The sequence below is a fragment of the Mixophyes fleayi genome, chromosome 5 (genome assembly GCF_038048845.1).
Source record: "Mixophyes fleayi isolate aMixFle1 chromosome 5, aMixFle1.hap1, whole genome shotgun sequence".
Classification (NCBI taxonomy): domain Eukaryota; kingdom Metazoa; phylum Chordata; class Amphibia; order Anura; family Limnodynastidae; genus Mixophyes; species Mixophyes fleayi.
Window position 1 is genome coordinate 168373568 of NC_134406.1, and position 12185 is coordinate 168385752.

General features: G+C 37.1%; 1 protein-coding gene across 1 annotated transcript in view; it reads right to left on the minus strand.

The window, feature by feature from the left end:
- Positions 1–337: 337 nt before the first annotated feature.
- DUSP22 (dual specificity phosphatase 22) overlaps positions 338–12185 on the minus strand; it is a 54661-nt gene continuing 42813 nt past the window's right edge. Inside the window, exons 5-7 of the mRNA XM_075212990.1 lie at positions 9300–9374; positions 7549–7720; positions 338–2079 (exon numbers count right to left, since the gene is read on the minus strand). Coding sequence (XP_075069091.1) covers positions 1891–2079; positions 7549–7720; positions 9300–9374 — 436 coding nt within the window. The 3' untranslated portion in view covers positions 338–1890. The remainder of the gene's footprint in view (positions 2080–7548; positions 7721–9299; positions 9375–12185) is intronic.

Below are 12185 nucleotides of genomic sequence, written 5' to 3' on the forward strand. Positions count from 1 at the left end.
CACAAAATCAAACCTTATTTATATCATTAATAGAAGTCAAAACCATGCACGTCCGAAAACATGAACATTTCACAGAGGTTATAAAAACACAACAGATATAAAAGGGACGGATTGTACACTAGATTGATGGAATTACATACTGATAATAAAAGGTCTACAGAAATAAGATCACTAGTAGTGATCTGTGAAGGAAGCTCTTGACATAGCATGAACTTAAAAATGCTTCCCAGCATATACTGTAATATACCCTAGTTTTGTATCTGAAAATGCTCACCAAAGAAAATGCAATTGCAGCTTAAATTATGTCTATCATGAAGAAAATCAAAGAAAGATTAGAAACTTATAAAGCATATTTTATTGCTATCCTGTTTATTAACACCACTTGTGAGGGAATCTACATTACTGCCATGTATGAATAGACAGAATATGTTAACGCTGATCTGTTGGTCCACTTCAAAGGCATCAAAATAGATCAGAAACATAAATAACTCCCAATAAATACAGATTTGCTTATTTAGAGTTATTTTTTAGAAATGGTTAAAAATATTTAAGTTCATGCATGAGTGCAATATTTCTTATTAACCTTATACAACATATAAATATATACCAAATATAAGCTGTAGAGGGGTCCATATGTATAGCGCTAGACAGTACTGGGATGAGAAAAGGTTAACAAGACTTCAATTTGGATTGAAACAACAGTATTCTGATAAACATTAAATTTATTTTTATTTAGGCAATCGCATACATAAAAGCAAAAGTTCTTGCCTCTGTCTGATGCCAGTTCAAGATTTTGCACAAAGCCTTTGATCTCAGATCAAAGACACTTATGTGACCACTGACAATATGATTACATATCCATTGACGGAGAGCATAGCGGCAAGTAGATTTTATATAATAGTGCAAAGTCCTTATAAACTTCATGTGTCCCTGCAAATTTGACTTTTGGTTAATTTATTAGGATCCCTCAAAGCACAGATACATGTATTTTACATCACTCGTTTGCAACATTTCAATGCACTGTGGAATAATTCACCACTTTACATAAGAGAGTAAAGAATATGCTTCTTTCACATATCACATTACACAGTCTTCAGTTACATGATGTGTCTTAAGTATGATATTGGTTCAACCTTTTTTTTTTTTCTTTTTAAATATATCTCCTTGCATTTAGCACAGTATGTTTTTCATAATGAACTGCAACATCTTATAACCCCACATTTATTTTGTAAAATGATGTATTCAGCAGTATTAGTGATAAAACAATTTCAGGTACACGAAACATTTGCTATTGTATGCAGCCAATGGGGAAATTTAGTATATTTTCATTACCTGAGTCTATTATGGCACCCACAGTAACAGCAGATTTGTCTTGGAACACAACGCTTCATCCATATCCCTTATTATTACTCTACCTGAGAAAAATCAACTAGATACTTTTTTTAAGCATAGGTTAGGGGTGCAAGTGGTTCAATTTGGTAACTGTACAAATAAATGGCATCTTGAGGTAGAAACTTTAAAACTATACATTAAAAATAGTAGCACATTAAAAGCTATAATACAGTGCTTACCTAGAACAAAGCTTTCAGGGGACTGGTGTGGATATACATATAATAAAGTGCCAGGATGCCAAGGAAACACAATAGTGGAATTAACCTCTTCCCACATCAGTCTACATTTAAATGTAAGACATAGATTGCAATCCTGCAATACAGTGCTCGTCTCTGCTGGGATATAGGCACCAATATACTTTCTTAAGACCTGTTAACTTATATTTAATTTCTCTTTTACATTGGATGCCAATAACCAGTGTGGTGTCTGTTTATATACTTTTGACTGGTGACTTGTGTGAAGTACATTAGACAGTAGATACAGAGCTACAGTAGTAGTTTATGTCTCTGTGGTGTAATTGCTGTAAGACATAGAAGAGAGTGGGGTTAGGTGACTGCTCCACTGTCTGCCTGAAGCCCCAGCACCTGATTCCTCCTCTTGTTGCTTATGTTTGGCAGCCAGTTGTTTTGCTTCCTCTTCATCAAGGAAAGGACTTTCTCCGTATGTCTCCTTCAACCATGTTCTGAGCTAGAGAGGGATAAGTAAAATAACAATTAAACAAAGATTTTGATTTATGCTTTTTATCCTGTGGTGAATTACAAATGCACTGTGGTCAGTTGTACCCAATCTGTTGGATGGAGACTGGACAGTTGCTGTACCTGCTAACATCTACCACACGAGACAGTATTCCCAGAGTAAACACCCTGACAATAGACAGTATTTTTCCCTGTGAATGAGGGGATTGTATTTTGGGGCAATCTGTGTCAAAGGTTTGCACTGTTAAATTGAATAAAGAAAAGTATATTATTGTGACACATGAATAAAGGGAAAGGTGATGTGTAGCATCTTTAATTCAACTTGGAACATTTTGCTGGAGCACCCAGGGCCCAAGGGGTTGGGTACCAAACCCGATGCTGGTAACGCCAACAAGACTCACCGCGACATCTTCACTGTGAATCCTCAGCAGCCCGACATATTCTTAAACATGATTGTTTAGCAAACTGATTTGTAGTGAATGTGATGAATGAACAGCCCGGCAGCACAGAATGACGTGGATGTGTACGCCGACAGTAATCTTTCTACACTTAAGGGGGCAGTTATAGAATTAAGGCTACATTATGTAAGCCTTACTAAAAAAACATTGTAGAGGCGGCGCCTCTGCAACTGCACCCTTAAGTGTAGAAAGATTACTGTTGGCGTACACATCCATGTCATTCTGTGCTGCCGCCCTGTTCATTCATTGCATTCGCTACAAGTCAGTTTGCTAAACAATCGTGATTAAGAATATGTCGGGCCGCTGAGGATTCGCAGTGAAGACGTCGCGGTGAGTCTTGTCGGGGTTACCAGCATCGGGAATAAGAGTACCACCGGGTCCAAGAATCACAGCTAACTCCTACAAATATTTAATAAAAATCCAAATCGCACCAAGTACATCACTGCCACCTTATTGTTTAGTTGATATAATAAGGATGATCCAAATGGCATATTGAATTAAGCGAGCTGTACCCACACATTTTGATTTTGATACTATTTTTAAACAGAAAGAAGAGAAGGAAAATGTGTCTTTTTGGGGGCACTCCCGTGTCATCTTTGGTATCAAAATATTTAAAAAAACAATATAGGTGAATTAAGTTTAATTTAATTCACCTGTTTTTAAATATTTCGCTACCAAAAGGAAAAAAAAAAAAAAAAAAAAAAGCCATTTTCTTCTTCTTTCTGTTTCTAAACTCTCACAAATAACCTACCATGGTTTTCAACGGATTGATCATTTATTTTATGCTTTGCAATACTCAGAAATGACTAAAGCCCTGTGTAAGACAGAAAGGCGATGGAAAGTCCCTATCATTTTCATTAATTTCTTCATACCCAATTGGGAAACAACTTTATAAATGACACTTCACGGGTGAAGGCACTTGGTGTCAAGGGGTTGCTCCATTTACATTATGGTTAACATGCGTCTTGTAGGGCTATTACAATGCTTAAAAAATAAATGTCCTCTTGGAAATCACAAAATGCCAAAAAAGAAGTAAAAATTTCTTCTATAGATTTAAATGGGCATAATTGTTTGGCTACCAATGGGTACGTCTCAGCTCGGACATGTTCTCTATATTGGATAAAATTTTATCCAAAGGGCAGCTTTATGTTGTAATCCAGGGCAATGAAATTAAAAGCTTTGCCTTGTAATAGAAAGCATTGCTGAAAGAAAGGCAGGCACTAAGATAGAAAGGTTGGAGTATACAATATCCAATGCTTTCATGTCATTTAAAAGTAAATCACTACTTTAAGAGAATTTGTTTTCTGGAATTTGTTGTGTCTTATTTTTTACTGAATGTTCGCACATTTATTGTTGGAGCCTACATTCCCCTTGGGCGCCAGGGTTTGGGGGTGCCTAAAACACTGACCGAGTGGCATAATGAGGATGGACACATAAGGCACAACCGCCAGTCCTGACACCCAATTGTTAATTTGTGGAGTGGGGCTAGAGGAGGACAATGTTTCCTCCTGTAATAATTATGTTTTAATTCCTTGACAAATAGACCTTTTAAATACAGTGGAGATCAGTGATGGGCAATCGGATACGCTTCATGGGCCGCATGGTATGGCCCAATAACTTTCAAAAGGGCCGTACATTACGATTAATCTCAGTGATAAGTTAAAACAAAAGATTAAATCAAAGAAAGAGACACCTATCTGTAATAACATATCGGCAGGAATTATATACAAGTGTTACAAGTTATAACAAACAAATTTAGCAATAAAGTAGGACGGAGCTGGGGGCTGTAGGTGTTGGCTCGTGGGCCTAGGGTCACCTGTTGCCCATCACTGGTGTAGATTGTGCTCCGGTGTACAGGTGATCAAGTTATTCTTCAGTGATCTAGCCCTTCATTCTTCAAAGAAACATGCATTTTTATCATGTAAATGTTCTCTATTCCAATATCTGGTAAAAAAAAAAGTCAGAACCATTTTATTAACAAGACAATATAAAATTGATCAACCAAATAATTTCATATATGCTCAACGTGGCAAATATATCAATCAAATGTCCGAACATAATATTATCATGTAAAACACAGATCCCTAAAAATCCTCCAGGTTGGTTATATTGGATTGTCTTCTAAGAGGCATCATAGGAACACTATTTTAAAAAAAAACCTGGAGGATTGTTAGGGATAAGTGCTGCACACGATATTGTGTTTGGACATTTGACTGATACATCGGCCACATTGAGTGCATGTGAAATTATTTGGATGATCAATTTTATATTGTTTTTTAATCAAATGTTTCTGACTTTTACCAGACCTCTCTTTGCTATATTATTTGCTTGGTCTAAGTGAGTAACCGGTACAGTACCTGTTACTTGTAGAGCTGCAGGTTACGTCAAACACCCTTAATTAAGCTCATCAGCACCTGAAATTTGTATTTGTGATCTATTCCAATATATACAAGGAAGTAATGAAGCCAGTTTGAAAGATTTTTAGTGGTGAGGGAGGGGAGGCAAATAAAGTATTTTTGACCTATTGTGGATTTTCTAGTCTGGTGGAAATGAGTCAGCATTTAAACATAGAATTCAACAGTTAACTCATGAAGTGGACTGAAGACATAATTTTCCCTTTACTGTAAAATAACACATATAAGCTTTTCTTATGTTAGTATAAAAAATAAAAAAAAATAAAAAAAAATGTATTAGTGTTATATGATCGGTTGATAGGTTCCCTAATGTGGGCAGAAATGCACACTACAATGCAGTACATACCAGTGACGGGCTGGGCCTAGTCTCTATTACTTGGTGGCTGGCCCGTCCCCCGGGACCAGCCACCTTCCATATTGGCCACGGATTCTTCTGATCCGTCCCCCTCATTCCCCTAAGTGTGGCTTATCTGCGAGAGTCCCGGTGTCACATGGGATGCGCACCACGTGACAGGTACCGTCCCATCTGTGAAGAACAGCAAGACCACACAGTGCACGGATGGAAGTGTGGTGGTGGTGGATGTTATATAATAATATAATGTGTGTCTAAGGGGGAAGTATGTTAATATAATGTGTGTGAGGGGGAAGTATGTTAATATAATGTGTGTGAGGGGGAAGTATGTTAATATAATGTGTGTGAGGGGGGGTATGTTAATATAATGTGTGTGAAGGGGGGTATGTTAATATATTGTGTGTGAGGGGGGTATGTTAATATATTGTGTGTGAGGGGGGTATGTTAATATAATGTTTGTGAGGGGGAAGTATGTTAATATAATGTGTGTGAGGGGGAAGTATGTTAATATAATGTGTGTGAGGGGGAAGTATGTTAATATAATGTGTGTGAGGGGGGGTATGTTAATATAATGTGTGTGAGGGGGGGTATGTTAATATAATGTGTGTGAGGGGGGGGTATGTTAATATAATGTGTGTGTTTGTGGGGGTTATGTTTATATAATGTATGTGTGTGTAATGGGAGGGGGGTATGCGAATATAATGTGTGAGGGGGGTGGGGGTATGTTAATATAATGTGTGTATTGGGGGTATGTTAATATAATGTGTGCATGGGGAGGCATGTTAATATAGTGTGGGAGGTAGGCTATTTAATGGTGGAGTGCAGGTGGGGGCTAATTATTTAATGGGAGCTATTTTATTTGTGGGGCAATTTAATTTATTGGTGAGGCTATTTAATTTAATAGTGGCGCCTATTAATATAAGATGAGGTGACGGGATCTTTAATTTAATGCTGGGGTGGTTTGGGGCTATTAACTGAATATGGGGCTGAGTTTGGGGAGGAGGGCTATTTATTAAATATGAATTATTGGGATGTTTGTGGGAAATGGCTATAACGTAAATGCTATTAACTTATTGCTGGCTGTTTGGAGGGAAGGAAATAGGTTTATTTATTAAATGTGTATGCTATTAATTTAATGTCAGGGCTGGTTGGAGGGAAATAGATCTATTTAGTAAATGTGAATATTATTATTTTATTGTTGGGGCTGATTCCAGGATCCAGACAAGCAGCAACTGATCTAAAGACACCAGCAGCCACAAGTGGTGAAAGTGACAAGAACAGGTAGGAGAGAACAGGACAGTCTGCTAACTGTCTTGAATCTGGTGGGACAGTCCTGAATCTGGGTGACTGTTTCGCTTAGTTAGGATCTGGTCCGGTTACAAGGACAGTTGGGAGGTATGTCCTGATTCACACTGTACTGCTCGTGAAGGCAGAACTGTGTGCACCGAACAGTAGTGCACACAGTATTGCCTGTGTATTTGTCTAAAATGACAACCATATTACATCATAGGGGCCCCCCTATGTAAAATGCCCCGGTCCCCCTAGAGCAGGCTGTCCAACCTGCGGCCCTCCGGGTGTTGTGAAACTACAAGCCCCAGCATGCTTTGCCAGTAGACAACCTGTTAATAGCTGGAAGGGCATGCTGGGACTTGTAGTTTCACAACATCTGGAGGGCCGCAGGTTGGACAGGCCTGCCCTAGAGCCTTAATCCGGCTCTGGGCCAGGGTGTCAGATTAACCCATAGTGCTCTGTTCTTGCTTCCAATACCACCTATAATATTATTTGTTTTAGGTTAACCCTAAAACAAATAATTACCCTATTAGTATATAGGGCAAAGCAAAAACAAGCCCCTTTATTGGCAAAACATCAGGTTTTTAAAGCAAATGGGTTTTTTGCATTTTGATAAAGCCCATAATAATCAGCCAGGTATGTTAATAAAAAAAACAAAGAAAAAAGTACTGTAGGAAGAAGGGACATATAAAATAAAATGCAATATAATGTGAAGTTTGTGTTTTGCTGTGGTATTTATTTTCATTATTTAAGATTTATTATTTATAATAATAAAATATCACTGGGTTTAGCAACACTAATATAGCCTCTTTTTACATTAATAAATATATATTGTACCAAAAGCCGACCATTAAGGTTGGGCCGCTACTTATGGGCCAGTGCTGCGTGCTTGACCCCTGGGCTAAAGTCTGCCAGTCAGCCCCTGGTACTAACTCAATCTTACTTACTTGATGAACATCATGTTTTCCAAAGTCTTCGAGTTGTTTCTGAAAACCCATATTTGGGTTGGCGCATGTTCTTGCCCCTCTAACAGCAGCCAGTGCATCTTCCCATCCCAAATCTGTGATTGTCATGACATAGGCTACTACCAATGTCACACTCCTGGAAACACCTGCCAAACTTAAAAAGCACAGAGTGAGATTCAAAGTTTAATTTTAATATAGTCACAGTCAATGCTAACAGGCCAATCATTAGGTTATTGTTTTATTTAAACTATTCTTCCCCCTCCCTGAGGGATTCATATTTAGTACAAAAACTTGCCTGGTAGGATAGACCAAAAAACACACTAAATTCCGTTAAATGCTGCAAATAAAACATCAGCGCAAGAACCATGTATGGTTGGACAGTCTTGATATTCATATCCTCAAAATAAACATGGTTCATTGGGGCAGAATGTAGCCATGGCACAATCAGTGCATGGTAAGAGGAGTCAGGGCATGGCTGGATGGAAATTATGTCCCAATTTTTCATTTATTTCAAAAGGGAGAATTATGCAGTTCTGACAATATCCAAAAAAGAACGAGAAATGTGGACTAGTATTACCATTTATCCTTGTACAATCCAAATAAAAGTAACAGGAAATGTATTGCAATTTATTACCAAAAATAATAATCTCTATATACGTAAAGTATTATGTGGTTGCCGCAACAATTAAACCCACTATGTAGGTTTACAATTTTATCATGTCATTTACAATTTTCCCTTAAATATGTCACTCTCTAACAAAGTACAGTGAAATATTACTTCCCCCAACAGAAGGAAAACAGTTAACCTAAGATGGATTTACATCTTAACTTAGGAAATTCTTCACTTACGCAGTGGATTTTGCTTCTTATCTCCCTTTTCTGAGCATGCACAGAGTGGATTTGCTTAAGATAAGCAAAAAACGGCAGATAAGATCACTAATGAATTAGGCCCTTAATTTATATAAATGTGAGGCTCAAACTTATTTAAGACAAAGTACAAGCATTAAATGTTTGAGATGACAATATTGTGTGTGTTTGCGGTCTCATATCTATTATTACAAAAGTCAATGTTATGTGATGCAGTCCAGGAGAGAAGGGAAACAGAGTTTACATAAAATAGTGACATACATATCTACTATATAAATGCCTAGTGGCGTGTGTGAAAAAAAAAAAAACAAGCTGCAGCGCCACCTGCTGGGCAGAGTTATACACTGACCTATATATTTCTTGAAGGAGAAGCGACAGTTGGGAGTGGTTGGTGGTTGCCGGGGGTGACAGTGGGGAGTTTTTAACACCTTAAGTAGCTTGATGAAGGATGAGGTGATGGAGAAAAATGATGAGGTGGTGACATGTGGACAAAACCACGTTAAAAAAGGGCGCTTGCGTCGGGAAGTAACGCTCTTCCCCTGAGGAGGCCTGGGCTAGACCCAAATGCATGACAAGAAACTTTTTAACACCTTAAGTAGCTTGATTTGACTAGAATGCATGAGTATCATGCACGGGTTAACTTGTCTATTATCTCATTCTATCCATCTACCTCACTTTCTCATATATAGTCATCTAATTTTCTCATATAGCTCTCTATTTCTCAAATGCATTTAAATCAATAAATAGTCAATATGAATGCTGGTAAGAAAATTTATTTTGCCCAACTTGCCCCAGCTAATAACCAGTAAGTACATTTTGAATGATGTTACTCAAAGTAATTTCTTGAAGTTTGGCATGGTACATACCAGTGAACGAGACAGCCTTCACTTTTCAGTCTGCATTTGTGAATAAATGATGTGCTGTCTTTAAAATGTTGTGTCCTGGGAGACAAAGACATAAAAATGAGGGTTATAACAACAATAAAGTATAGTATTTGCCTTTTGGTTCTGGTCAGTGAATGAAAGACATGACAATTCTGGTTTGGATCAGCGCTAATGCTCAGGTCACCTCTCAAGGGATGAAATGTTAGCCCCTTTCTATGAATATGCAATGTTGCTATCCATGATTAAAGTTCTCCTCCCTTTCATAGATATTTAGCATATCCAATTATCAAACTATCTTAATTCTTATCGTAAGAGTATAATAATAATAATAATAATAATAATAATAATAATAATAATAATATACAATGGACCCGATTCATTAAGGAAAGTAAGACAAAAACATGAGTTCGTTTTCTCCTGTACAAACCATGTTACACTCCAAGGAGTGTGAAGTAGTTTATTATTTTGTACATAAGTTAAATAATGGTTGTTTTTTCATGTAGGACACAAATACTTGATAGCTTTATTTGTACACTGAAATTTAAAGCTGATCTAGAACATGCCTTAGCCCAATTATAAATCTGCCATCACATTTTAAATTCGACTCACCCTCCAATGCATCATGGTTTTGCCAAGGTGCAAAATTACTTTTTTTTGCTTTACTTTCCTTAATGAATCAGGCCCAATGTGTTTATCTTGTATTTGGAAATTGTAAGTGAAAATAGTGGAGTCAACTCATTGCTAGTTTAAAAATTATGATAAGAGTATGTATGTTATGGGCTTAATCCACAAAGTCTGAGATTTAAATGTGCTGTATTTAGAAACTTCTCAAGGTTTTGCTGTCTAATATAAATGATGTCAAAGTGTTATTAACAAAGTGTTAAAACCTATACCAACTAACCAGCTATTTATTTCACTGTATAACTTGGATTGATGACACATTATTGCTATACATCTGCATTAACTGACTACTTTAAAGAAGGATGTTCAAACCAAATACAATATTTTACTTACAATACTCTGTTTCAGTTTCTGTTTACTTCCTGCTTCAATCAGTACTTTGGTTTCATTTGACAAAAACATTTTCATCTTGCCAAATCCTTAACTTAGTTTTACCATTATTAAATAGAATATTAAATTGATTCTGACTTGGACAGCTTATCAATTGTTACCTTCAAACAGTCCTTTCTAGGAGATAAAGGCCCTCTTTTGTACTCAAATTCCCCTATCCATCTTTACTTTCAAACTGTCCCCCTTTTAGGCCTGATGTACAGATTTATCACCATCATTAACTAATTGTAGCACAGCATTAAAACGGATATATGTATAAACTCCTGTAAAGAAACATTTTGAGCTCTAAAGTCATTGCTTATACTCGCAAGTTTGATGGTCATCACTTTGTCGCTTGTCATCAGTGTTCATCAGGAAAACTTGTGTATTATATGGTAGGATATATCATTTCAACAATGTAAATGTCAGCACTTAGCCTGTTGACATGACAATGTCGGCAGGTTAAATGCTGACACTTGTATTGTTTTGACAGGTGGACAATGTTGTTAGTGTGATTGACGACATTCACAATGTCTCCAATCACAATGCAGACATTAAAAGACCAATGCCGGCGGGTCCAGGTTATAGCTGCCAGTGCTGCCAGCGTTGGTCTTTTAATGTCGGCATTGTGATTGGAGACATCATGATTGTCGGCAATCACACTAATTACATTGTCCACTTGTCAACATAATGCAAGTGTTGGCAGGTTAAGTGCCGATATTTACACTGTCGGAATAATGACCAAAACCGGTATTATAAAAGGTATAATCCTTATATGGTCATGGAGATCCTCAGTGGTATATAATATCATTATTATTTATAGTGGGAATGTACTGCTTGCCAGGCTCCTAAATTCATTAAAAGCATTATACTGTGTTTATAGTCGTGTGCAGCTAGCTGTATGAATTTGTATATGAAAGCTTATGATGTGCCAGCATGTCACTATGTCTACAATGAAAAGTAATACTAATCTGTAAGCGGCTCAGATCAAATTTTTCGGGTATATGTTAAAGATGTAGAAAAACCCCCCCACACACACATTTATTATGGTCAACAGCTGGCCAATACAATATACGAATTACTTAACTATATACAAGAAGCAAACAAAACAACTAACAAGAAGTGATAATAAAGTTCTCATCGGAAGCGTTAGACATGGCAAAAGTTTGCTAAAATTTGGGAGAGAGTTCTGGAAAAGAGGCGACTCTAAAACAAACTGTATGTGAAAATAACCAAAGCAGTTTATAAAAGAGAATACTATGTATGGTTTAGTCTCTGGCAATGGCAATCAGATGACTTAAACATTATTGCACGACTATAGGAGGCAGGAGCACCATAGTCTGTTTCTTCTATTGGACAGAAACAATGTGAAAGAATAATGTTAGAGACATAGGACCTATGGTGATGAGAAGATGTTTGTGGTCGGAGAGTAGGTGTCACCTCTACCTGCTGCAAGCTGACAGTATCATAGATTGTGATGATGAATTATAGCAAATGCTGGAAGCTAATATTTTAGTTCTAACTCACCCATATCCAACTTTTAGAACCAGAGGGGTCCAATGCCCTGTGGTTCAGGGTTCATGAGGGTGTCTTGTCTTTTACTGGTGGGGAGTGAGTATATACTTACCTCTGTCAAAACTATCCAAGACATGGTTCTGGCCAATCAGTTTCTCTCTGACAACCTCACACCATAAAGTTTGTACTAAAAATTCTCAAGGCAAAATGTAAAAAAAAAAAAAAAAAGGAAAAAAATGCAATAAAATTTTACCCGATTTTTTTAAAAAATAATTCTCAAGGCTGTCATGGCTGGAATTGCTG